Source organism: Alternaria arborescens (assembly GCF_004154835.1).
Source record: "Alternaria arborescens strain FERA 675 chromosome Unknown contig_25, whole genome shotgun sequence".
Classification (NCBI taxonomy): Eukaryota; Fungi; Ascomycota; class Dothideomycetes; order Pleosporales; family Pleosporaceae; genus Alternaria; species Alternaria arborescens.
This window is the reverse complement of record NW_021167880.1, coordinates 47,885-73,402: the sequence shown is the minus strand read 5'-3', so window position 1 is coordinate 73,402 and position 25,518 is coordinate 47,885. Positions and strand designations below refer to the sequence as shown.

The window sequence follows — 25,518 nt, the reverse complement described above, 5'->3', positions numbered from 1 at the left end:
GATACGGACTCAAACACGACACCCCAGGCTTTTCACTAGTCATTGCAGTAAGTACATGCGTAAGCGAGCTCTAGAACACATCTTAACTTCCGACTTCCTTGCCTCTTCCTTCACTCTATTTAACCGAGCAAAGAAATTGCTTTCGTACATGCCAATTTTCCCATGAAGATATCCATATTATCCACCCGATTCCAAATTTGTTTCGCATAAGCATCTTTTCTTAGCATGTCTAGGTTCTCCTTTACGTCGGGCACTATCTAGCCAGCGTAAGATATGGCGAGGCAGGCGTCAACCACGTGCACCAAGATATGGAAACTTGTACCATAGCAGAACGTAATGTCATTGCAGTTCAAAGCATCGAGGTTCATTGGTGGTTAAATAACACTCTCTCTTGTTGTCTTCTCGCAGCGTTTTGACAAAAGCCCGCAGAATGGGTAACTTCCCGGAACCCATAGATCCCGTGTAGAAAACATTGTGGCCAGCTACAATAAGACTGACGACCTGTTGTTGCTCTTTGCTCAAAGCAGGCTTCAGACTGGACGCGTGGATTGAGAGGTCCTGCTGGTTGCGTGTACGTTTTGATTTCTGGTCCCAGGCTCGAATCTAGCTCAATTAGGGCGTGTTGCGATCCATGCTGCTCAACCTTGTTCGCCATGCGACTGCCCGGAAGCGAAGTTTGTGAGATGGATGCACATCATTCGGGCGTGTTGTGCTTGAACTTCGTGGAGACCCTGGGAAAGATACGAACTCGCCTGACTTTCCACTGAGAATCGCATAGGACGCGATGCGTTGAGTAGGAAGCAGAATCGACGCTATCTGGGTGAGATTCTTCGCGAAATTCGTATGTCATAGGTTGATTGCAAAACGTTGCTCGTGATGTTGCGGTTTACATTGAGAGTCATTCCGCACGATGTAAATATGGTGATGGGTTCAATGAAGCCCACAATCTCTCTTAGCAAAGTACGTTGTACGGTGACATTCATTGGAGTAAATCAAGATTTAAGTCGTTACTATTCAAATAATGTGAGACAGTCACAAAGGCTGCGCTAGAATGCTTGACCGCGCACAAAATATCCATCATAGTCTGCGTGCTTCCAGAGTGCATTCTCCGCCTGGCGTACTGCTAGGCTTCGGATCTAAAATCTTTCCATTCGCCTTCTACTTGATGTTACGACACCCCTGATCAATGTCAGTCTTCTGTCATCCGGCGATAAAAGGATCAGTACCTTTGAGATCCAAAAATCGACTTCCTTCCCTGTTCTTTGTCTTCTTATTGATGACCTCTTTCGACCTGGGTTCGCTTCTGATGGACGGCAGAACAGATGGCATGAACGATGCAGTTGACGTCAAAATAGGTAGAACAGTCGGTATATTTGTAGTCTTAGTAGAAGCCTGCGCTAGGTCGTCTACCAGTTTGGGCTGATTCGTTAGTAATCTAACCGATGCTTCGTTTTTTCAGAGGCGGCTCACCCGACCTCTCGCGCATCTGGTACTGTTTGAGTTCTAAAGCCATGCGATTGTTTTCTTCATTGAGCTTCTGGTTCTTCTCTTTCTCGTTGCGAAGTTCGTCTAACGCTGTTTTGAACCACTTCTCTGATACCATCTTCGGCGGCACGGGCTTCGGCGGCACGGGCTTCGGTGCAGGTGTAGCGTCTGGCTTATCTTCCAACGCGTCTTTCAGACCTTGAATTAGAAAGTCGGTGGATACACCGCGCTCGAGTGCACCGTCGACACCTGATTTGAGATCGTCGAGTGGACCCTTGAATTTGCGCGGAAGACCTCTGTCAGCATCGAGACTGGAGAGACGGTGACGCAGAGTCTTTTCAAGCGCTTGTAACTCCTTGTAGTCCTTCTCTGGAGTGTTAGAGTCATTGGAACGCTTGTAGGTGCTGGACAGACAGCCATAGGTTGTGCGATAGGCTCGATAATCTGCCCTATCGATGGATACAGAAGGTAGGAGTTCTTCCATATCTACACAATGTCAGTTCTATATCGCCTGCGAGCTTGAGTTGTTACACGTACCCTCTATGATCTTGCCGAGCTGACCGTGACCGATTTGAGAAGCAGCCATTGTAGGATATCTAATGGTATTTGTGACCGTTGAGATACGTATAACGAGTAGGACCGCTGGTAGGTCAACTTGGCTTGAGAATCGTCACTGGTACGACTAGGAAGAGGAAGAATTATAAAAGGTGTAGAGGTGAGGGTGTTTGCGCTCTGGCAAAAGTGGGTCCTGCAAGCGGAACCGTAGGAAGGAAGGAAGGAACGCGAACCACAGCAAGTGCAAGCAGATATGTTCTGGTGCTAGCTAGCTTATTCTGCGTTGTTCGTCAACTGGTATCCATCAAGTCTGCTTATAGTCATTGGTAGATCAGAGCTTTGAAACGGTATGAGTGAAGATCCACGACGGACAATGTCGCTGAGTGATGGCTTGACTCTCACAACACTCTCAGCTTTAGTGACTGCCGTCCCGAGTAATGTCAATGACCATACCAAAAGAGGATAATGTGTTTGATGCAACATGACGTCGCTATGCTTCGGTGAATTGTCTAGTCTTCCAAATAACTTTGTCCGTTGCACATGCTGTCAGGCTTTTGCGCAATAGAAATGGTAAGTACAATCTTTGTCTTGTATCGATCGATCTCATCCCGAAGATCCTTGTGTGTCCAGAACCACTCTTCACCCCGATCCATGTTCATGAACCTGCTGTAGAGATCTTGATAGAAGTGGCGGCCGAGAAAAGCCATCATCTTGGTAGTGTCTAAGGTGTCCTGTGGCGAAGGGGGTGGTATCGTAGTACCAAAGGTATGTGATGCGGACGGTGCTACCTTTGCCACTGCTTTGGGTGGATGTGCAGGCAATGCGATACGAGCGCGACGAATGTTCTCGAGCCCAACTATCTCCATCGTGTCGAGAACGGTGTCAGACGCTTCCTTGCTCACACCATGAGCCTCTAGTTTGCAAGACATATGTTCATCAACCCATGAAGATAGCTTGGGTCCCTCGCAGCTCATGTGCGCGTCTACTGAAAGCATCTCGAGTTGTCCTCCTGGTTTGAGCACACGCATGTAGTCAAAGAATGATCGCGCCCAATCATCGTTTCGAAGAACGGTCGCGGCTGTGCGCGAGATAACGGCATCGAAATAGTTATCAGGGAAGGGCGCTGAAGACGCAAGGGAAGGGGTATATAATGAATGGTGGTTTAAAGGAGCAGGATACGTCGTAGCGGGGTGGCTTTTCGTGGAGGATAGTGTATATACTGTTACCGAAGGGTACCGGTTTGCGAGCATCCATCCGTCCGCTGCAATAGTTAGCATTAAAGCCTTCTCAGATCAGTTGGAGCATGAATTTGAACGCACCTAAGGAGCCATGTATTTGAAGAACTCTCCTCTGATCTGCTGGTCGACTATTGCTCAGTAATTCATGAGCGGGTGACTGTAGAGGTTTATTCTGTGTTAGGCGTTGGTAAGCGGTCAGTGCCCACAACCGCTTCTCGAACATGATCTCTTGGTAACTTTCGTCGTCGTCCAAACCATCCCATTCCTCACTCAAGCGTGCAGACATGATGCGAGTACCAGCACTCTCCATCTTGGCTAACGCACGGGTAAAGGGCGTTTGAGAGACCTTGAGGTTTTGATCACGTTCGTTACTCTGTCTGCTGCCGGTCCGCGAACCACGCTCGACCGGTTCAAAATAAGGCGTGTGAGAGACCGGTTGAGATCTGAACGGAGCTCTGGCAGAGCGCGGCTCATCGTAAGCATCTTCTGAGAGGGTAGTCTCGTAACCTGAAGCACCAGAGAAGACACTGTTATTGGAATGAGTAACGCTGGATTGGTTGGACGAGGCACGGGAAATCGTAGAGTACTGTGACTTCCTGTCTATACCACATGTAAGCATGCTACCTGTGCAATATCATTCTCGCTCCGTGCTCAACTGAGCTATTCAGAGCTTTGACAACTACTCCAACCGTGCCGTCTGTAGATTTGGATATTATACGTACCTGATATACTAACAGGGCTTAGCATTCCTGAAGACATATTCATGGAGACGGGTGTTGGTGGAAGCCCGATAGAAGGGGGAGGAGTTGGCAGCGGCGGCAGAAAATGATGTGGGCGGAGAGTTCGAGACGCCTGCTCAGAACGTTGTGACGGTGGTCTTCCGGGTGCTTGCTGCTGTGTCTCCAAGGGAGCCGTCGGTGGTGCTGGTCCTTGATCGAGTTCTAGTTCTAACTCTGGCTCAAGTGCTGGCTCCTTTTGACGTTGCGTCTCCTTGTGTGTTGACAGTGGCGCGATCTCCTGGATGCCCTTCTTACTGCTTTTGCTAAACCATCCGCCAAAGCCAGTCTTCCCTCCAGATCTTGAGTCTGATAGACTTGGGGCATCTTGGCGTTTGCTGCTGTGCGTGCTCCCTGAAGATTGCGAAGTTGCGGAGAACGACCTTCTGGAAGTGCCATCTTCCCTAGCCTTTCTTGCCTTGCGGGCGCCTATTGTCTCCGCGTGTTGAGGAGGGACATCAAAGGTTGGAAACATGTCGACGACTTCAATACAGAACTAATGTTGCCTCCAGGCGGGGGGATCTTCGCTCGATAATACCTCATCTTTCCCGCCATGTTGCAACACGTACCACACTTTAGGCCAGCTCGCACACGGGAACGACTCTCAATCTCGCCAACTGAGCCGGCTAGTGTGTCTAGTCGGATTATAGTAGCTCAGTGCTGGGTACCGTAAGTCAATTGTGGTTGGACGCCTGACAGACCAGGGACGCCCGGTTCCAGCCGACATAGCGCCGAGTTAAGCGGAATGTCCCCATCGATAACAGCGCAGATGATGATCGACGAAAGTGACCTTCCCAACCCACTCACTCGGAAAACAAACAACGAACCAGAGGGGCACCAGAAGAAAACAACACCGAGAGCTCCGCGCATTCTGCACATCACTGCAACACCATCACGCAAGAATGTCACTACCGATAACCTGCAACACGATACGCACGACCCACGAAGGCCTGTTAATCACATGCGCGCCACCAGCCACTTTTAGCGCCTGCTAGGCAACCGCTTACCTTCATGAAAGTCCCGGAGAGCGGCAAATCAGCCATTGGCGCGAACAGAGACCACGGCTCCAAGCCATCGTTGGGACATTATGCGACTCGTTAGAACTTCTTGGAAGACCCGACAATCAGGTACCTTTCGTACCTGGCTCCTGTTGTAGCCTTCACCGATGCATCATCGACCCCGGACCCCGGAAAATACAGAACTGGGTTTCGTAACGACTAGACTCTTTCGCGAAGGAAGCCGACACACGTCGAATTCCAGCAGCCATGATATTATTCTCGCTAGGTAGTTGAAGAGTCGAAGCTGGTTCAAAGCAGATAGACTATACGGCACGACACGTTTTCACCATACTAAGGATTGCGTGACTCGCCTTCGCTTTGTGGCTTGGTAGAGGTTACTTAGCTATTGGTAGTGGATCGTTCGATGCAGCCCACATCCCGAATCCGACAACCGTGTTAGTGCTGGTGAAATGTCCAAGACGGACGGTTCTCAATTGGCGCATACGCGGTCATATCCCACCGAAGGACGACAGGTTGAAACAGCTACACTTAGCCGTTCGAGTTGCCTTAACGGAACGGCAGACTTTTCCGCGCATAGTGTCTCCCACATCCGCTCAATCTGTCTCCATCTCCGATCGCGGAGGATGCCTTATGTGGCTTACCACGAACTCCATACGGGATCCTTACGGGCACCTGCATGACGCGAGCACACCTGCTACGCTCCACCCCCCTGCACTAGGTGTAACCTCCGCATATTGTTGCTTGGGCATGGCAAATATATCTGGAGATCCATCTCCGTTGTTGCCTGTGGATTAGTGGTCCAGTGTTGCTATACCATCTCAGTTTTTTTCGCTTTTGGTTTCTGGAAACATCATGGGCTTCATCGAAAGGAACAAGGCTGCTCTCAACGATGTGGTTTCTGCTTCCTTTGTGGGCAGGTACTTCCATCTTGACGGGTCAGGACATGTACGTCGTCCCTAAGACTTTGAATGCAAGACATAACACTGACTATCGAAGCCCAACGAGATCAAAAATGCGAGGTTCACCACTGAGCTACGCGCTGGCCTGACAACCTTCTTCACTATGGCATACATCATTGCTGTCAACGTGAGTAAACCCAGATACATGCCAAATTATAAGCATATGGTACAGCCGTACTAACGATACTACCACTTACAGGCCTCCGTCCTCACAGACTCTGGTGCTACATGTGTTTGCAATGACCCTGTCGACCCAACCTGTCTCAACGACGAAGCCTACTCTCTCTGTTTGCTCGAGATCAACCGTGATTTCGTGACTGCTACTGCTGCGATTGCGGCGCTCGGCTCGTTCCTTATGGGCATTCTTGCGAACCTCCCTGTCGCACTCGCACCAGCCATGGGCCTGAATGCGTACCTGGCATATCAAATTGTAGGGTTCCACGGCACCGGTCCAATCGACTACCGCGTCGCAATGACTGCTGTGTTCGTTGAAGGCTTCATCTTCGTCGCTCTCTCCCTCGCTGGCATCCGTCAATGGCTGGCTCGAATCATTCCTGCCAGTATCAAAGTCGCGTGTGGTGCAGGTATTGGCCTCTTCCTCACTTTGATCGGACTTTCATACTCGGCTGGTATTGGTGCTATCACGGGAGCCAAGGCAACACCCCTTGATCTTGGAGGTTGCTCTCCTGAGTACCTCGACCCGGACACTGGCTCCTGTCTCTCGCATAAAGCAACCAACCCAAGTAAGCGCTCCTGTACGAACTACACGTGAGGCACATACTGACTTCGTACACCCAAATTCAGCCATGTGGCTCGGCTTTCTTGTGGGCGGTGTCTTTACAGCTCTGCTCATGACTTATAAGATTCGTGGCTCAATGATCTTTGGTATTGCGCTAGTATCCATCTTTTGTTGGCCCCGGGATACTTCAATCACCTACTTCCCACGCACGACAGTTGGCGACAGCCGCTTCGAGTTCTTCAAGAACGTTGTCGCTTTCCATCCGATCAAGCATACGCTATTGGCACAAGACTGGGATTTGTCTAACGTGGGCGGGCAATTCGCTCTGGCTGTCTTCACCATGCTTTACGTTGATATTCTGGATGCCACCGGCACGTTGTACTCCATGGCTCGTTTCTCAGGCGTTGTCGACCCTGACACGGGTGACTTCCCTAGGAGTACAATTGCTTACTCGGCTGATGCTATCGCCATCTCCATCGGCTCCCTGTTTGGATCATCGCCTGTTACCGCTTTCGTTGAGTCTGGTGTAAGTGCTGTATCTTGACATATTCTGTGCCACCATACTGACTTTTACAGGCTGGTATCCAGGAAGGCGGTCGCACAGGTCTGACCGCGATCACCACCGGTATCTGCTTCTTCATCTCGCTCTTCTTCGCGCCCATTTTCGCTTCCATTCCACCCTGGGCGACAGGAGGAGCTCTCATCTTAGTCGGATGCATGATGATGCGTGGTGTTCTAGCCATCAACTGGAATTATCCTGGTGATTCCATCCCAGCCTTCGTCACGCTGATGTTCATGCCCTTTTCATACTCGATCGCATATGGACTTATCGCTGGAATTATGTGCTTCGCCATCATAAACACCTTCACGTGGGCTCTCGGTGCCATCTCAGGGGGACGCCTGCTTCCGCCAGACTACGACAACAAGGAGTACTGGAGCTGTAAGTCTATCCACATGCCGCTGTCTTCCGCATATCATGCTAACGAGGGTTTACTCTAGTCCGTTCAGACTCGCCACGCGCCCAACCTTGGTTCATCCGTGCAATGAAGGGCGACAAAAAGTTCTGGAGGCCACAGGATACCGACTCGTTTGAGCTGGAATCTACAGAAGCACACATCGAAGCCCAGACTAAGGCTTAGATATATGTTGTCATTGTTATCCACTTGATAGACCGTCACCGTCCTGTTTTTTTGATTTTACGATACCAACGCTTAATTTGGGTTGTGGCTGTCGATTCACATCCTCACTAGACCATATAGATGGAGTCATTGATACATATTATCAAGTAATGATCGAAGCCATCACATTCATTTCTGAGCCATTACATCTACTCATAGAACACCAAGCATCTGACTTCTATACTCTGCCGTCCTGGTGCATCCGCGGGCGTGTTCGGATCCGCAAAAGCAGTGTGCGGCGTTCTTACAGCCACGCCCTTCTTCCCTAGGGCCATACCTTCTCCAAAGCTATCGTAACACTTGAGCAACAGAACTTCCTCGGGCGTCATGTCCTTTTGATAATAGAACTTGTGATTGTCATTAGGTGCCACAGACATGGTCTCACCCTTGACCTCATAGCCGTCGGTGGACGTGTAATTGTTGGGATCTGGAAGAACCTCTTTACCTCGGTCGTCGACGTCCATGGAGTCAGCGCGCTTGGGGTAAAGAAGGTTTGTAGCAACAAAGTCGGATGATGATGTTGTTCTCCAGTCAATTACTGCGAGAGGATGGTCTGAAGCAGGGTTCTCGATGGGTCTCCATACGTTGATCAATTGCCAGCGGCCCTTGATTAATCGCTCGGCTTCTTCTGGAGAAAGATGACGACGAACACGTGCTTCTGCTGCAGCTTCCGTCTGATCTACATGGACTTGTTGGACAGGCTGTCGAGGAGAATTCTTGTCTCGTCTTCGTATTGTGTGGTCGAAGATGACGACTTTCTTCACGCCAGGAAGCTTGTCACGCAGTAAAGCTTCGACTTCAGCGTAATAGCCCTCTCGTACTGCCGCATCCTCGGTGAATAGCTTTTCCTTTGCGGGGTACTGATATACTGCGAAGCCTGAGTTATCGGTGTTGAATTCATGTTCGCGGCCGCGAAGGTTGTGGACGGATCGTTCGTGCCACTTGTGCGAGAAGCTGGTGCCGGGTCCGTCAACCTTGGCCCATGGTTTCCCAGAATAAGAGTCGGTATCAATGTGGGAGAAGCTTGCCGTGGTCATGCTGATTGATTGGGCTTCAGAGTGGAATAAGCGATTGCGCGCGTAGTTTCCTAGATGGACGTTGCGGGTTCGTGTCGTTCTGATACAGGGTGCAAATCTCCTAGCAATGCTCATAGGGATGGTTCAGCTGTGATACAAACGGAAAGGTAGAAACAATTGAATTAATGGGGTTTATGTATGGTCCTCTGCTTAGAAATAAGGCATGACGCCATGTTGAAGTTTGGCGGATGTGCTCAGAATGTGACCAATCAAAGTGGACTTAGTTGCTGGAGGTAAAATCGTGGTGAGAGTCGCGTGCTTTTGTGGCGAACATGGTGCTACGTAATAGCCTACATGCAGACGAAGCGGACTTTGCTTATACCCGATTGGCTGTGCGGAGGTTGCCTTGGGACATGCGTGCCGTCACTCTCTGATGCCTTCCGTCTCATCTCGAAATCATGCCACGATATGCTGTCAGCGACGATGACGAGCCACTTGAAGACAAGACGGCAGCCCTCACCCTTAGAAACAAGAAGCCGGAGCGCATGAAGCGCAAGAATGCTACGAGACAGCAGAAACGCGATGCCATTGTGAACATTACCAAGCTGCCTACCGAGCTCATTCTCGAGAGCCTCAAATATCTCCGCCCCTGCGACGTAATCGATTTCAGCTTAGTCAACCGCCGCTTCCAGAGCCTTGTCAAAGCCAACGCGAACATCATCGGCGACGCCATCATCGCACGGCGCTACAGCATACTCATCAAATGCCTCCCTACGCCCAGGCTCCTCGCCGACGTCGACCCTGCAATACAACCCCTCCTTGTCGACCCCGCGCGTCAGAAGCAGCTTAATATACACAATCGCCCGTACCAGCACATTCAATCGCCAGATGCACACCAGCTGTGCACCTGTCTCACCTGCATCTTGACATGGAATAATCTAGGGCTAGTCCTGGACTTTGCGCACTGGCAGGACTATCTCGATTCTGGAACCCCACTCCCCATCATACCGCGTGGGCAGACACCAGAGTGGAACAAGGAGCTGGTAGCGCGCCACGGACGTATCGCTCGCAAAGCCATCGAGAATTCGCTATGGCACGCCGTCATCTTGCAACGGCACCTTGATTCCACCGTTCGCGCCATACGGCGGCACTCGAAGAACAGAGGGAACAAACGAGTCCATGTTGACATGACAGCTGCTGAGGCTGCTGAAGAGACAGATGCTTTTTTGGCCAAACACGGACCGCCGAGTTTGGAGTTTCCATATCAGCGGGATGAATACTACATGCTTGAAGCCTATCTACCAAACCGGTGGTGGAAGAAACAAGATGCATATTGGTTCTACACGATCGGTGGGCAACACGAACGCGATCTAGAACTCGTCCAACGTTTCGCGAAGCGCTAGTCGCTGTCACAAGTCTCGGTGCGAAGAGATGAGTATTCATACGTAAAAGCAGTTCGCTGAAGCGCAAGACGAGGAATGCAAGAGATTCAAACATGACGCCAGACCCAACCATAAGCCCAATGCAATGTGATCTAGCAACTCTGTAACAAGAGGAGCGCTCATAAACAAGAATGACTCAATGTCAACGCCTCCCCCCCCCCCGACCGTGCCTCTTTAATTCAGGCGCTCCGGCCCGCCACTAAAGCTATACCCACTCCCAGCGTGACTGACGTGGCTGGGTTGTCGTTCCATACCCATGCCACCCAGAGGCCCCGCGCTGGCCTCTCTCCTATACTCTTCATAACCGCCTGGACTTAATGCATCCACGCCAGCAGCTATGCTGCCGCTATCCCTGTATTCCGCATATGGAGGAACAGTGGTTCTGCCACCACCGCCATAAGTTCCATTCCTGTCCTCACCCCAACTCAGTGGTCGGCCAGGGTGTCTACCTTCATCTGTTTCTGTGCTGTGTAGCAGCGCATATTCGTCTTCTTCTTGGTTGCCACCACGATCTGTGCGGCGATCAAGGGAATCAGATGAGTCGCGACCGTTTGCGGTTTCGATTTCGGTGGACCAGGTTGTGTCTTTGGGATTGTTGTAGGCGGAGTCGCCGGAAGCGTAGTGTGTGTTCTCCTTGGAGGATTGGTACGGCATGACGCCTTCGCGGAGATACTTGTGGAGGTAGTAGCCGGATACGCCCGTTGTGATGGCGAAGAAAAGGCTACGGAGGGTTAGTAGGTGTTGCGACATGATTCACATGTAGAAAATGAAAAGTACTTACAACACCATGACACCTACACCTACAGCAGCCTTGCTGACTTTGCACTTGGCCTCGTCTCCATAGAGGAATGTTGTGCAATTCCGGTCGTCATCCGAAATCTTCTCCTTCTTGGCTCCCTCCTTGATACCGTGGGCGTTCCACATAGCCACCGCAATGAAGGCCGCGAACCAAAGGATGGTGTATAAAGCGTCGACAGCGAGGAAAGCGTATGCGGAGGCGAAGCGTTGGGCGCGCGACCACATGGGTACCATTGTGAGGTAGATGATGGCGGGTATGGATAGGAAGCACTATAGCCAGTCTTCTGTTAGCCTTCTCCATGCTGTCGCGATAGACCGGTCTTCAAGACGACGTCGCACACAAAGCGCACAGGAAAGGATGTCACTTACCATAGCAAAGAAATACCTAGTAGCCCCTCCAATATCTCCGTCCTTGGTCATAACGGCGATGGTCAGACATGCTGCTATAAAGACGAAGATGGCCTGGAAAACATGTGCCACCACCTTGCACTTCTGAATATATGACTGCGGTATCCGCATATCGTACGTCTTTGTGTGTATCCAGATCCTCAAAGTCCTGGTATGTGTGGAAGGGGGCGGAAAGCCGGGAAGGGTGAGCGTAAACAGACAGCTCACTCAGCCCTACGAGTACGTCAATACGGGTGGCTTCGGTGCTTCCGAGTCTGCTCTCTGCGATATGCAAATGCCCGCCAACAACAAACAATATCAAAAGCGTGGTCGCGTCGTGTGCGCAAGGAGACGTAGAAACTGTCAAAGAATGTCGTAGACTCGTACGGCAACGAGGGAAGGATGGAGTGCTATGTCAGACACCTTTCGAGTCTCAGCCTCACTGCTTGGTGGATCCCGAAGCTGCAAACCACCCAGTCGCGTCCCCGCCGCGCAGCCCGCTCTTCGCTTCTGCAGGGTTTGTACCTAACCCGGCAACCAGAGTGTAGCGTCGCTGGTGGTTATTAATAGAGGGTCGAGAACGGGTAGCGAGCAACTTAGACGGAAAAGAGGCTAGAGAAGGGCGTTCCTGGCTACGCTTTGGCGCGCTCGTTGCTGGGTGATGGCGATGACGTTGGCTCCGACCGGCCTGATTGTGCGCGCACTGGCACACCCGAACGAACTTATAGTATCGCTTTCATGTCCAAGTTTCCAGCATGTCACCTGGATGCCTTTGGGTTTTGCGAGGCGGTCGGTTGCCGATTATGCCTTGCTTAGACCATGTGACTTCGTGTTCATTCAGCTCTACAGCCTACAGCCATCGCACAGCCATCGCACTATAGCTCGAAAATTGCGCCAAGACAGGTTTGTTCACCGGTGTCATTTTGGAGAATAAACTCACTCCTACTTCATCTGCGCACCACTCATACTCTCTCTCTCTCTCTCTCTCTCTCTCTCTCAACTGTCCGCGGTGAGCCAGCATGCTTCATCGCCACAGATTCCTCAGTGTACATTAACAGCGACACGAATCTCATACCCAGTTGGCATGCTCTTCAATCCAGTTGTCCTTCTCCAGACCGCCGTCAAGTAGGTACGCTTGAGCAGTCGCGTTACCTCTCCACTGCCATTCCAAGTATGCCACAGCTGCTTTACCCTGTTTGCCACCATTGATAGCGGCGAAAGTCCCGTCATGACCAGTATCGAGGTTGGCCCTGAGTTTGGGAAGCCCCGCGTTCAGAAGCGCATAATCTTTAGCCGACTATCGTATTTTCAGTATTAGTACTGGACTACATCAAGACCAAAACATGAGAAAGAAAGACTCACAGTGTTATAACCCATATCCTTAGGCCCTCCAATGAGATACACGATTGGCACCTTGATCTCCTTGAGTAGGTACCTCCTGTCATCCTGGAATATCGCAATGTTGAATAGCATGATTCTCTTCACCCTCTCATCACGGTACGCCGTCGACATGGCTTCCAGGCCCCCACAGCTGTGACCTGCAGTCGTGACTTTGGTCAAATCGACGTTTCCGTATTTCGTCGCTTTGCCTGCAAACGCCCAGTTTAGGGAGTCCCGCATGTCCTGTACTTTGGACTGTTGACCAGATTGGAAACCAGAGCCCGTGGGCGTGCCGTCTGCGGCGATAATGTATCCGTAGCTAGCAATTTCTACTAACAAGCGCTCGTAGATACCTGCGTTGAGGCCGCATCCTCCATTGCCCCATGCAATGAAAGGCAGACTGAGATTTCCGGCTGGAAGAGTCTTGGGCGCGAAGATTGTGTGTCCCGGTAGCGAAGAGTCGGTCAACATCTGTGCAGGATAGGGTCCTGAGCCAGATGTCTTCGCACCATTGCCTTTGGGAGCCTCAGGTCCGGTTCCACCCGCGCCAGCATACTTAGGTAGCTCAGCGAGGGAGATACTGAAGATGCCACCCGCGAAGTCACCATCACCCTTGGCTGGGAAGTTGCCAGGTGCCGGCGTAAAAGTCTGTGCAAGAGCGTTACCGAAAAAGCTGGGCGCGATGCCAAGTAACGATAGAAGGGCAGAATTAAGCATGTCGATGGCGAGCTTTCGAGGTCAGTGGATATTCAGAACCTTATGTTAGCAACTGCTCTCTCAATGTGCATGTCTTATATAGTCGACCGCACCATTGTCGATCTGCCCTATCCATCATACACGAACAAGGATAAAAGTGCCAAGACGATCAATGTAGATTAATAGTGGATTGCGAACAGACGAATTGAGGAGAAAATCTGGGGAAATCGAATGCATGCTGGTGGGGACCAAGAGCTTCGGGTGATGATTCGGTAGATAACTAGGCCTCGAGTAGGGCCGCGGCAAACAGCTCGTTAGTTTGTCAATATAGCCGTCAAAAACATCAACTTCCACAAAAGGCCGACAGCGATCGTACTTCCTTGTGACGGAGTTCAGGCACAAATCGGGTTGGCCATGAAATATTGACGTAGTAAAAAAACACATGCATCTCGTGATGAACATCGCATATATACTTACACGCTTGGGAAGACTTTGAGCCGTCCATAATACTGGCATCGTCTCTTATACCGTCACGTTACATACTGAATGTGAAACGTGGGCTGATTATACCAATCAGTGGTGCTCGTTGCACATCGCCAGCCAGATCTGAACTTGATTGTGGTAGTGTAGTATCCAGATGTGGACAATACATAATTGATTTCTGGGTCGGATTATAGTTGACCCTAGAGGTCGGTTTTTATCCTTCCACTACAGAACTCAAGTCGTTCCCCTGGTACGGACATCTTTTGGCTATATCCGCATGTATGCTTTATAATGGTCCATCAACGACTGGCTCCTCAAGGACACAGCGGAACATTGAAAGATGTCGCACCAGCATGGATACAGTGAACGGCACCCAAATTGCTGAACACTTTTCTGTAAGCGAAAAAGGAAGCAGAGAGATCTTTGGGATTACTCCATCTCAGTGCTTTGGTGGAAGCAGAAATACGACTTGATCTTACTAGTCCAATGCTGGAGACAACATATTGCCTTGACAGACTTCTGGAACTGACTTGAACTGGCGGCGAGGACAATGCATGTTGCACAAAGAGTAAGCGAATGGCTGTGTGTGCATGTTTGTGCTATTATTGAACTCATAGTATTTCCTGCGAGTGCTTGCAGCCTATACTGTATTCAGTGTAGTCAGTATACGACATTTCAGTCGATCGATATCACATGCTTTCCACTTTGTGTGGTACTCGCGCGATTATCACGGAGATTAATTGAAGAACTGAGGTCATGTCACTCAACGTAGCTTCGGCTGTTGATGACATTAGCCTCAAGCACGGAATCAAGCATAATCCGACTCCTACTTGGGCCTCCACCCATTTTACGGGCGTATGCTTCAGCAAATGAGATGGCCTGAACGCATTTCCAGAAGATATTTGGCGTTCTTGTTAAAGTGGGCCCTTGTCGTACATCAGGACATAGCGTGGAAATATGAGTAATCAGATCGGCGCTGTATACTCATACCTACCGGGAAAGTGAACGCCAACGAGCGAATTTTGCTGCCATGACAATGCAATCAGTAGTTCGCATACATAACCTGTATGCGCAAAATTGGGCCTTGAAACACTCAAATTTCTTGTGGAATCGCGACCAAGGTATCAAGATCCAGAAGCAAAAGAGTCAGTGCGGGATATGCAAAGTAATGTATCCATTCACATGGCAGATTGTGTATGCGCTCAGATAGTCTACAGTTCCATGAACGGAGCAGAGTGGAACTTTGGTCTCATCTGGCATCAATGTCATCGTGCGTAATCGTCTGCATGTCTTGCTTGACATCGGCATCCGGACCTAATGGCCCTTGCTGCAGCGTCTCACCTATGGTTATCAACGATGTTAAAACCTCCCTCTCCAAAGATCCGGCAGGTGTTGTATAGACCAAGTAAAAAAGCTCGGCTTGCACGATGACTGGTAGTATTTCTCTTGGCAAGTGTATAGAGGGCGCAACCATTAGCAATAGGCGCGTCCTTCAGCCTGATGCCGTATGAATAGTATCCTCAGATGGACTGCATTCATACCCTCCCTCGCTTCCATATCGACGTACCCCACCTCCTACGTGGTGATTCGTTGATCGCATCTTCTGACGTGAGTACAGGCGACGCCGGAAAGCCAACAAGTGCACAGAATCACACAAGCGGATGAGAGTGCGACCACTTCTTCTGACGATATTTTTGGTGCATGAAGATAGTATGCCTCTTGTGAACGACCTCATAAATGGCAGATCGCATACTTCGCTCGTTGGGTCCTTCAGGAAATGGGATTACCGATCGTTGTACGGACGGAGCACCAAGCATGCGACTCTCGAAGCCTCTTAGTAAATTATCATCAGATAGTGATGACTGAACGTCCGAGTTGCCGTGTTTCCATCTCTTGCAGAACCGCAAATCAGCTCATCCGTCCGGGCTGTGGTATTTATTGGGACTAGGAGAGGGCGCCAATCATTTTGGCCACGTCACCAACGGTCTCGTCCGCCAATAGTATCAATATGGGAGGACGGCAACAGAGTCATTGCAGGACGCCGTACGGCTGTGTGCTTTGCGACACGAATTAGAGCAGCAAAACGGATCGGGCTTGAAAAAGGTGAACGGATACCGTGCGACGAAGTGAAACTAAACCTTCGTCTAAGCGAGCCTCGGCTGATCGGCGGGGATGCATGGCACGAGCTCACCTTCACGTCCCTCGTCGACCGCGTCTGCAATGGAATCCATCTCGCCATTTGACAGGAACTATCGACCACCTACAACACCATGACCACATGGCTCTTAGTAGCGATGACTGCAACCCGACAATTTACTTGGCGGGTTTTCTAATCCGCGGAAGCCGACGCTCACGCGTAGGTAGTTCCTACTAATCAGACGTTACCCTTGTCCGCATTCTGCTGTTTTGTAATCACAATACGCCGGCGGTAAAGGGCTCAGGTCTTTAAGACAACGTCATGGGCTGCCCATCTGCAGACAGGATATGTTCGGAATTAGTTTGCGTAGCATCAGTGACAAGTTATAAAGCCACCGGCTATGGCGGTTACAAAGGTTCGACTAGGCTTTTCCTTCCTGTCCTCTTTTACCGCGCATGCTTACTGACATTCTTTTGCAAAGCCATTACCTCGCGACCCTGTTGACGTCAACAGCCAATGGAACCACATGCCTTCGCAGTTCCGAGATAGGATTCCATCCGCGCGCTTTCCTGCCGAAAAGGGCCGATACGTACTCTACCTCAACTACATTTGTCCCTGGGCACATCGAGCGGCCATTGTTTTCGCATTGAAGGGGCTGGGAGATGTCTTAGACCTGGTAGAGGTCGATGGAAGGGATGCAGCGCATGGATGGTTTTTCTCTGGGCGTAGCGGGCCAGAGAGAGACCCCGTGTATGGTGCGAAGTGGTTGAAAGAGATCTATCTGAGGGCGGACCCAAAATACAATGGCAGAATCACGGTCCCTTTGCTTTGGGATACATTTAATGGTGAAAACACCCGAGAGTTAGCGTAATGGCCTACAGACTGACAGCGCTCAGGTACCGCTGTCAACAACGAAGCCGCCGAGATCATTCATATGCTGTTCGATGCCTTCGATCCTCTTCTACCCCCGGAACGTCGCGAGATCAACAAAGGAGTGGCGGGCTTCAGACCTGCGCACATCCTGACGGAGATGGATTCGCTGCTTTCATGGGGACATGACACAGTGAACAACGGTGTGTATAAAGTTGGTTTTGCAACCTCACAGGCGTCCTATGACGAACATGTCAGCAAGCTTTTCAAGTCCCTTGATCGCCTTGAAGACCACCTCTCGCAGCCTAAGCATTACCCTTACCTTTTTGGACAATACATCACCGAGGCCGACATTCGACTATACACAACAATCATTCGCTTTGACGTTGCATACTACACTCTTTTCAAATGCAACAAGAAGATGATACGCCTAGACTATCCGCGTCTCCATGCTTGGTTGAGGCGTCTTTACTGGAGCGATGGGCCTGAAACGGGTGGCGCCTTCCGGGCTACAACCCATTTCGACTTGGTATGAAAAGAACCCCAAATAACGACATAACAGTGCTGACTTTACCAGATCAAGGAAGGATACTCAGCTGTGACTGTTGGTAACGGCGTAGTACCGGCAGGTCCGGAGCCTCCGATCATGCCATTGTCATGACCAGTCTTTTCGTGATAGCAACGCTTTTGCTATCCCCGTATTTTATCTGATTCAGACGATCATCTGACTACATTCACATATCTCAGACTTTGCTTTACAGGAGCCACCGATGCTTCATTTTTCTGGAGAAGTTCTGGCGTCTACATACCCAATCTGCTGTAGTATCTAAATCGTTTTCAATCACTGTTTGCCTATTCATTAGAAGATTTTCATGCCGTCTGGTCCTTGGCCACTTTGAGAGCATCTTGCGCTGCAAGGCAGCTGTTCAACGTTTAGATGAATCTTGCGATATTGGTGCATGGGTGTAGGGCGAATGCTCCACTTTGACAAACGTTCAGGCAGCAGTCCCTCTTTCAAACTTTGTATCTCGAGCACTCCCTCCATCTTGGGGATGATCAGCTTGTTTCTGCTATCAAAGCTTTACATCAGTGCGTTGTTTCGCGATGGAGTATCGACATCATAGTCTCGAACGAAGGTGGATGACCACTACAACTTATCATTCTGACCACTCCACGTTAGCCGACTACTACTCTTCAGATTACAGATGAGCCGCAGAATGGCTTCCACGGCAGGTCAATCCTTTTGTTTCCCTGAGTTTCTAGTGAAGCCCTTCGTTGTAGGTATCTTTGGATGTACGAGGTACGCGTCTAACAACTCCTCACTTTGTCAGTTCACCTTCGTAGTCTACAAGTAAGTGCCACGTAAGTTTACATCTGACTCCAAAGTTCTGAACACGCTCTGAGTGGCTCTGACCAGCTCATTAGACGCAACCAAGCATGATATCTGGCACGATTTATCATTTTATAACCAACCACAAGGCGCCTCTTTTACCATAGTAGTTCAGTGTGTGCCATCCGCCATCTTCTGCACTTGTCACCTCATCGATACAAAAGTAACATATTTTAGTGCGAGGCAGAACTGATTGGGAACCCAAATTGTTCGATGAAAGCATGAAGAATGAACAATTCGGTACTACAATCCGTTGTCTCGGATGTTAGCGGATGCGAGCCATGATCTCAACTCCAGGTTGGCCCAATTCAACAGACTCATTGACTACTGCGCTACGGAAGAAGACTACCCGCACCAATCAGTCCTGAACTTCATCTTCAACATATCCAAAGAGATCTATCAAGTCTCCGCCTACAATGGCCGCCTATAATTACTCGGACACCATCTTCCGACTTTGAAGGCCTTGATACTCTTCTCGCCTGATTTGGAGGAGAGTCACCGACTCGAGTTGGTATATCTCATTGGTAAAAAGTCTTGCATATGTTGGACACACATTTCATCGATGGATGATGGGACATGGGAAAGTGACTGGAAAGAGAGTTGGACGTGTTTGTCCGAAGATGGGGGGTTTCCACCAAGCGCTATGGCCGTCTCCAAGCGGGAATTCAGATTATCCTCTGTCTGCTACTTGTGGTGGCCAGAGATAGCCTACCACACGTGTACAAGTCAAAACTGTCGTCCTTTGGTCGCGCACCAGATATAGGAATGAGCGTCTCCATGCCGGACAAGGCTAGCGAGGTGCGAACAAACTTCCAAAGAATCTAACCGTCTGACCGTATGTGTTGCCTTACGGATCACCAATGCATGCGTTATCCTGTCATCGTCAGATCAGGTATATTGTTCTTCCACTCGATGTTGGTTGTGTCTAAAATGACGCGCACTTTTGTTGTTGTGTCATGAATTACAACATTCTATAGGAAGGCTCGATAACAAAACAGGGTCCATGATCTAACGTTCTCTCCTCTGGATGCTGAAATGATGAGACACTTTTACAATGAATATGAAGGAATGAGGTCAGCTTCGACGTACGTAATATTGTAGATGAAAACTGCTTATATAATGGTGCTAAAGAAGAAATCGAACCACAGTATCTTCCATGTATTGCCCGCAAGGGAAGATGATTATTTGCCCGACCTGTCCGACTCCTCGCGAACACGAGAAGAAACAGTGACTTCTGTTTTCTTCGTTATAGCAGCGATATCACCCATAATAAACTCCTCGCTCCCTCCCTCAAAAGGCCCAGAAACGTGCGTTGCTTGATGAACACCACTACCTAGCGGGATAGAACCTTGCCTCGTAGTGCGTCTCGACTTCAAACCGTACATAGACCGCGATCGCGTCGCAGAGTTGCCATTAGAGCTCTTCTGGGTCTTCTCGACGAAGTATTTGAATAGGGGTGCTAACGTCGGGATAGAAGCGACGATAATACCCAAATTGTTCTCTACAGTCGACCACATAATCAGACTGCCTGAGTCGAGATAGTTGGCTAAGTTTCGAACGGTTCGGATGCGTAGGACTTGGATAATTGTGATGAAAGTGCCTAGAGCGAGGAGTCCGAGTAAGGCGAATTTCTTCCGCTTCTGGATGTGGCTTTTGAGGAGAACGGGAAAGGGTAGGAACATGCTATTGAGTTGGAGTAAGTTTTTGTCGACAGTTGCGAGTGAATTGCTTACACTACAACGTCGAATACGATAGTCAAGGACGCCATACTGGTGTAGAAGGGAACGGCTGGCAGACACTGACCCCAGGTGATAGAAGGGTCCCATTGTTTCGCAGCCTTGGTCGGGTCAGCAGAATGCTATGGGTCACGGAGGGTAGTGGGACTTACCGGTTGGCAGAGGTTCGTCTGAACAATGAGAAAGCAAAGATGAAAGAGTATGCATGCAACTATTACAGCGATCGTAGCATTACGCGACACACCCTTCGGCATGATACGTAGGTACGTCAACAGCAGACTTAGTTTGAAGCCGAGTATACTGGTTATGTAGCTTTGATAGTCAGCTAAATGAATCGATATCGTATCGTACGCTTCGCCTCACAATGGTGCACCCATGTACTGTATCTGGTTTGGTTAGGACCGGGCCTTCTCCACTTGAACTTGCGGTACTTACGAGTCCGAAGTTGTATAGGTTTTGAATAGGCATGTCGTCCAGGTGTTTTAGTCCAAGGCCCCATTTGGTTTCTGATATCACACAGTCAGTCGCAGTGTCGCGGCAGCCCGCTCAAACAACGTACGGACGATGGTCACAACGGCGAAGCCGCAGGACGCTATCTGCTAAATTGTCAGTTCCAATACTACAGCAAAGAGTGTAGCTACTGACCCAAGTCGCAATCAATATCCAGTCGTCTAGTAGCAATCGTTAGTTATCTGTCGAAAGCATGTTCCCTATCACGGTACGTACCAGCTCCAATTGCCTTAATCATCCAACCACGCACGTAAAAGCGAAGGGACAGGATCGAAAGTGACAAGGCTGTGAAGATGATTGCGACAGCAGTGATATGTGGTCCGTCGTTGGCGGCATCGTCCGGAGTATTGTAGGTCCAACCCATCGCTCTGACCTCTCTATGGTGATTTCGTTCCAATTGTTGTAGAATTCTCGCATCACCATCGCAAAAACATCGCTCCTCTTACTAGGTCTTGGAATCCAATACTTGCATTGTTCCGAGCATCCCGGCGTATTGGTCACTAACAAGGTCGGAAACAGACGTGGGGGTGAGCATGGACTTTACCCGGTCCATCTTGTACTGGTCAGGGAGGCATGCCTTGGTCGAGAGAAGAGTAAAGCCTCATATGAGGTGAAACGTGCGAATACTCCCAGTATTCTCCGAGGTCATAGCAGGCTAACTGTTAATGCACATGGTTGCAAAGCAGCTCAGGCGTTGGCGTATACAAGACACCTTCTTGTCAGAGCTAGACTATTATATCACGGCATATTGGTAACTGCGACGGGCATAGTTTTCGGCATCCTTCGGTGAAATATCTCCTAGTTTTAAGGGTCTGGAAAGACGGGATGGGACGATTGCAGTTCGTCTGGAGAGCCGCCGACCCGCCCTTGCGGTGAAATAGTCGGTTGCATCGGATGTTCCTCGATAGAGGAAAGCTTGGAAAGATCCCTGTTGATAGATGCAGGCCCCAACTACCAATTGACCGCGTCCATGGCAGTTACGCCGTGCTATGCGAGCAGAGTAATTCCGAGATGTTCATGTTCATTCATTAGCTGTGTGTCCACATTGACGAAGCGTCTCTTTCTATCGCCCATCTACAGACCATGGACGCTTTCGACGTCGTAATTACTTCTTGCCGACGAGAAGGATTCGATGAAATTAGTCGCAACGGTCGTAGAATGGTGCACGGTACCGGGACGGCCCATCTCACCGGAGACTAGATTTGTAGTCCCACAGCTACTCTAGCCTTGTCGCCACCATGAGGCGCGGTGCATGCAAGGCGCCTGAATTTCTCTTTATATTAACCCGTATGTCTTGCAGGTTGATATCCCTCAGGTCGCCGAAACTCTCCTCTCCCAGGGCCCTTGTCATGCGTTCCTTCGTCTTCATTCTCACGCTTCTTAGCGTCGTTTCTGCCACCAATCCAACCTCAAATCGATGCAAATCATTCCCCGGAGACAAGTCATGGCCTTCGCAATCGGACTGGAACAGTTTGAACAAGACAGTAGGCGGGCGTTTGGTGGCTACCGTACCACTTGGCGCACCCTGTCACGGTTCGACTTTCGATAACGCGACTTGCGAGAGCCTGAAGAGTCAGTGGCAGTACGAGAGAATCCAGTAGGTACCGATCGTATGTGTTCAAAGTGTCGTACTCATAGGTAGCTAGTTATGAATCGTCCTCATCTGTGATGGCACCTTTCTTTGCCAACCAGAGCTGCGATCCCTTTCAGCCTCGAGACCGCCCGTGTGAGCTTGGCAACTACGTCCGTTATGCCGTTGATGCTTCTGGACCTGCAGACGTCCAAAAAGCAATCGCATTTGCTGCATCTAAGAATATCCGCCTTGTGATCCGCAACACGGGCCATGATTATCTAGGTCGCTCCACCGGCGCGGGCTCACTCGCGGTATGGACACATCATCTGAAGGATATTACCCACGTTCCAGCATACAAGGCCTCAGGATATAACGGTCCAGCTTTCAAGATTGGTGCCGGTGTTCAGGGATTCGAGCTTATGGCTGCTTCCCGAGACAAGGGCTTAGTTGTGGTTGGAGGCGAGTGCCCTACAGTCGGCGTTGCTGGCGGTTTCACCCAGGGGGGGGGGGACCCGGCCATCAGTACCAGCTTTTGTCTTGCTGCTGACAATGTTCTGAACTGGGGAGGCGTGACTGCCAGCGGGAAGCTTGTTAACGCGAACCCCAAGGAGAATTCAGATCTGTACTGGGCTCTCAATGGCGGCGGTGGCAGCACGTATGGTGTTGTAGTTGGGATGACTGTCAAGGCACACAAGGAGGCTGTTTTTGGTGGTGCCTCGCTATCGTTCTTCACAACGGACAATGCCCAGGATGTGTTTTATGATGCTATCCAAGCATTCCACGAAGAGTTACCGGCAATGGTAGATGCCGGAGCAATGGTGGTCCATTACTTCACGTCCTCGTTCTTCATGATCTCCCCACTTAACGCCTACAACAAGACGGAGGTCGAGGTCAAGGCCATGCTCGCGCCTTTCGTTGCTAGGCTGGACTCCAAAGGTGTCAAGTATACTGCTGAGTACAGTGAGTTCGACACGTACTACGAGCACTACGACAAGTATTTTGGCCCTCTTCCACTCGGCAACATCCAAGTAGGTATTGCCCAGTACGGTACCCGATTGATTCCTCGGAGCGTCGTCAGCAACATCACCGAGACCTGGAAGGCTGTCGTGGAAAAGGGAGTGACCTGGATTGGAGTAGGAACAGATGTGAAGTCTTTTGGCTCGCAGCAGACGACTTCAGTCCACCCAGCCTGGCGCAAAGCAATTGTGCACGCGACATTGACGCTTCCGTGGAACTTCACAGCTCCGTGGTCGGAAGCGTTTGCAGTCCAGGAGAAGATGACAAATGAAATCGTTCCTCTTGTCGAGGCTGCGACACCAGGTAGTGGGTCATATGTGAACGAGGCTGACTTTCGTCAACCAAACTTCGCTGATACATTCTGGGGAGAGAACTACGGCAAGTTGTTGAATATCAAAAAGAAGTGGGATCCCTCTGGTCTGTTCTACGCCACGGTTGGTGTCGGTAGCGAGGCGTGGACTGTTCGGACGGACGGTCGGATGTGTCGCGCTTAGTAGATAGTGTCCTATTCAGTGTCAGTATTGAACTTCGCACATTATTCAATCCCGCCATCATATATCTGCGACTTCTTCATTACGATGAGGTGGTCGTCCCGACGTGTCGAGTAATTTCTTCAAGAGCAATCTGCTATGCATCGCAATCGACTGAGACGTGTCAACAGCTGTAGTGATACTAATTGTGCCTATAAAGTGGAAAGCGCGCGTGCATGGAGGATGAAATTTGGGGCGGTCTTGACGCGTCTTGAACGCGTGCAATTCAGGCTTCTCGGGTGGGGCTAGCGACGATGACGTACATTGCCGGTAGGGGTTGCTTACACGATACGTACAGCAGCAGCTACAACTGCGAAAACGACAACCACAATCATGCCTCCAAAGAAGTTAAACAAAGATGGAGACAAGAAGTCCCAAGACGACTCAAAGTCCAAGAAGCCTGCCGTTTCAGAAGAGGAAGTGCGGCAAGAATCTGGAAAAGCCGCGAACGCTGCCCTTGCAGCACAAAAGAAAGCAAAAGAATTGAAAGATGCAGCGGCCGCCGCCAGTGATCCGGACGAACGACAAAGACTGACAGAGGAGGCTACAAATGCCCATATCGAGGCCGAGTCATTCGGAAAGACGGCGAAATATCTTCGTTCAGGTGCTTTCCAAGGTATGGCAGCGGGCACGGGCCTTGGTGTCGCACCTGGAGCTACGTTGGGTGCTATAACAGGCACTTTAGTTGGCGGCATCTCTTCGACCCTTCTCGGTGGAATAGGAGCTGGATTGGGCGGAGTCACAGGGGCAATCCATGGTCCGTGGGTGAATATGGGCAAAGTAGCCGGAAAGGGGATGAAGAAGCTCACAAGCTGGATCCCACAATGGGCAGCAAGCGAGGAGCAGAAGAGGACGCTAGAGAAGATGGTGGGACAGGCTAATGAGGAAGAAATGCCTGGCACTGAAGAGCTTGAAAAATTCAAGAGCGAAGGAGGTGGAGGGAAGATTGACGAAGGCTGGATGGAAAGTGCGAAGGGCATGATGCCGGATCAGAAAGAGGTATCGGACGCAGCAAAGGCTGGCGCTCAAGCTGGCGGTGGAGATTCAGACTCGAAGCCCAGCGAAAGCCAGCCTGCGGAGCCATCAAAGAGCGATTCGACGCAAAAAAGTGACACACAGGGTCGTAAGAAGCCACGGAAGTTGAATGCAAAGCAGGAAGATGGCGAAGCACAATCAGCAAAGACAGAGCCATCGGATGCTACCGGGAGACCCGACACGCAAAATGGTGAGGAACTGGACGAACGAGAGAAGAAGCTTGATCAACGGGAAAGTGAGCTTGATCGGCGACAGGCCGAGCTGGATGAAAGGGAAAAGGCTCTAGCACAGCGTGAACAGGAAATAGGATCACAATCTGGGGACGGCGTGTCAAAACCTGAAGGTGAAGCACCAAAATCTGATGGCGACACATCAGAGCCTGCAACAGCGTCGAAGCCAAAGGGTCAACCACGCAAGCTTGCAAGTAGATCATAGAAGTTTAGAACAAAGTGAAAATGTATCCAACAATGAAGCACTTCGACTCGCAGTTGTCCAAGGGCTAGGTAGTTCTGTCACGGTGAAACATCAGTCTAGGTCGACTTGAAATTATTCAATATGACGGAGGTCAA

At 50.2% G+C, this 25,518-nt stretch overlaps 11 protein-coding genes across 11 annotated transcripts; 5 read left to right on the top strand and 6 right to left on the bottom strand.

The window, feature by feature from the left end:
- Window positions 1-1,435: 1,435 nt before the first annotated feature.
- On the bottom strand, window positions 1,436-2,071 carry AA0111_g9112 (hypothetical protein; the record flags this gene model as incomplete). The annotated part of the gene is made up of 2 exons (XM_028655635.1): window positions 1,436-1,971; window positions 2,023-2,071. 2 exons carry the CDS (start codon window positions 2,069-2,071, stop codon window positions 1,436-1,438), a joined length of 585 nt encoding a protein of 194 aa, XP_028503309.1.
- A 478-nt stretch (window positions 2,072-2,549) lies between these two features.
- On the bottom strand, window positions 2,550-4,529 carry AA0111_g9111 (hypothetical protein; the record flags this gene model as incomplete). The annotated part of the gene is made up of 3 exons (XM_028655634.1): window positions 2,550-3,301; window positions 3,360-3,878; window positions 4,001-4,529. 3 exons carry the CDS (start codon window positions 4,527-4,529, stop codon window positions 2,550-2,552), a joined length of 1,800 nt encoding a protein of 599 aa, XP_028503310.1.
- A 1,396-nt stretch (window positions 4,530-5,925) lies between these two features.
- On the top strand, window positions 5,926-7,910 carry AA0111_g9110 (putative xanthine/uracil permease; the record flags this gene model as incomplete). Its single annotated transcript, XM_028655633.1, has 6 exons — window positions 5,926-6,018; window positions 6,070-6,159; window positions 6,232-6,775; window positions 6,837-7,297; window positions 7,348-7,711; window positions 7,771-7,910. 6 exons carry the CDS (start codon window positions 5,926-5,928, stop codon window positions 7,908-7,910), a joined length of 1,692 nt encoding a protein of 563 aa, XP_028503311.1.
- A 188-nt stretch (window positions 7,911-8,098) lies between these two features.
- On the bottom strand, window positions 8,099-8,986 carry AA0111_g9109 (hypothetical protein; the record flags this gene model as incomplete). The annotated part of the gene is made up of 1 exon (XM_028655631.1): window positions 8,099-8,986. The coding sequence occupies one exon, from the start codon at window positions 8,984-8,986 to the stop codon at window positions 8,099-8,101; it is 888 nt and encodes a 295-aa protein (XP_028503198.1).
- A 437-nt stretch (window positions 8,987-9,423) lies between these two features.
- On the top strand, window positions 9,424-10,368 carry AA0111_g9108 (hypothetical protein; the record flags this gene model as incomplete). The annotated part of the gene is made up of 1 exon (XM_028655630.1): window positions 9,424-10,368. One exon carries the CDS (start codon window positions 9,424-9,426, stop codon window positions 10,366-10,368), a length of 945 nt encoding a protein of 314 aa, XP_028503197.1.
- A 213-nt stretch (window positions 10,369-10,581) lies between these two features.
- AA0111_g9107 (hypothetical protein) lies at window positions 10,582-11,724 on the bottom strand (the record flags this gene model as incomplete). Its single annotated transcript, XM_028655629.1, has 3 exons — window positions 10,582-11,128; window positions 11,189-11,475; window positions 11,575-11,724. The coding sequence occupies 3 exons, from the start codon at window positions 11,722-11,724 to the stop codon at window positions 10,582-10,584; spliced, it is 984 nt and encodes a 327-aa protein (XP_028503206.1).
- A 937-nt stretch (window positions 11,725-12,661) lies between these two features.
- On the bottom strand, window positions 12,662-13,689 carry AA0111_g9106 (hypothetical protein; the record flags this gene model as incomplete). The annotated part of the gene is made up of 2 exons (XM_028655628.1): window positions 12,662-12,889; window positions 12,955-13,689. 2 exons carry the CDS (start codon window positions 13,687-13,689, stop codon window positions 12,662-12,664), a joined length of 963 nt encoding a protein of 320 aa, XP_028503205.1.
- Window positions 13,690-16,814: 3,125 nt separating this feature from the next.
- On the top strand, window positions 16,815-17,819 carry AA0111_g9105 (hypothetical protein; the record flags this gene model as incomplete). Its single annotated transcript, XM_028655627.1, has 3 exons — window positions 16,815-17,133; window positions 17,185-17,687; window positions 17,736-17,819. The coding sequence occupies 3 exons, from the start codon at window positions 16,815-16,817 to the stop codon at window positions 17,817-17,819; spliced, it is 906 nt and encodes a 301-aa protein (XP_028503204.1).
- A 1,910-nt stretch (window positions 17,820-19,729) lies between these two features.
- On the bottom strand, window positions 19,730-21,158 carry AA0111_g9104 (hypothetical protein; the record flags this gene model as incomplete). The annotated part of the gene is made up of 8 exons (XM_028655626.1): window positions 19,730-20,231; window positions 20,282-20,385; window positions 20,437-20,596; window positions 20,648-20,670; window positions 20,720-20,790; window positions 20,844-20,880; window positions 20,930-20,955; window positions 21,011-21,158. The coding sequence occupies 8 exons, from the start codon at window positions 21,156-21,158 to the stop codon at window positions 19,730-19,732; spliced, it is 1,071 nt and encodes a 356-aa protein (XP_028503203.1).
- Window positions 21,159-22,143: 985 nt separating this feature from the next.
- On the top strand, window positions 22,144-23,878 carry AA0111_g9103 (hypothetical protein; the record flags this gene model as incomplete). Its single annotated transcript, XM_028655625.1, has 2 exons — window positions 22,144-22,391; window positions 22,441-23,878. 2 exons carry the CDS (start codon window positions 22,144-22,146, stop codon window positions 23,876-23,878), a joined length of 1,686 nt encoding a protein of 561 aa, XP_028503202.1.
- Window positions 23,879-24,247: 369 nt separating this feature from the next.
- On the top strand, window positions 24,248-25,384 carry AA0111_g9102 (hypothetical protein; the record flags this gene model as incomplete). Its single annotated transcript, XM_028655624.1, has 1 exon — window positions 24,248-25,384. One exon carries the CDS (start codon window positions 24,248-24,250, stop codon window positions 25,382-25,384), a length of 1,137 nt encoding a protein of 378 aa, XP_028503201.1.
- Window positions 25,385-25,518: the final 134 nt, after the last annotated feature.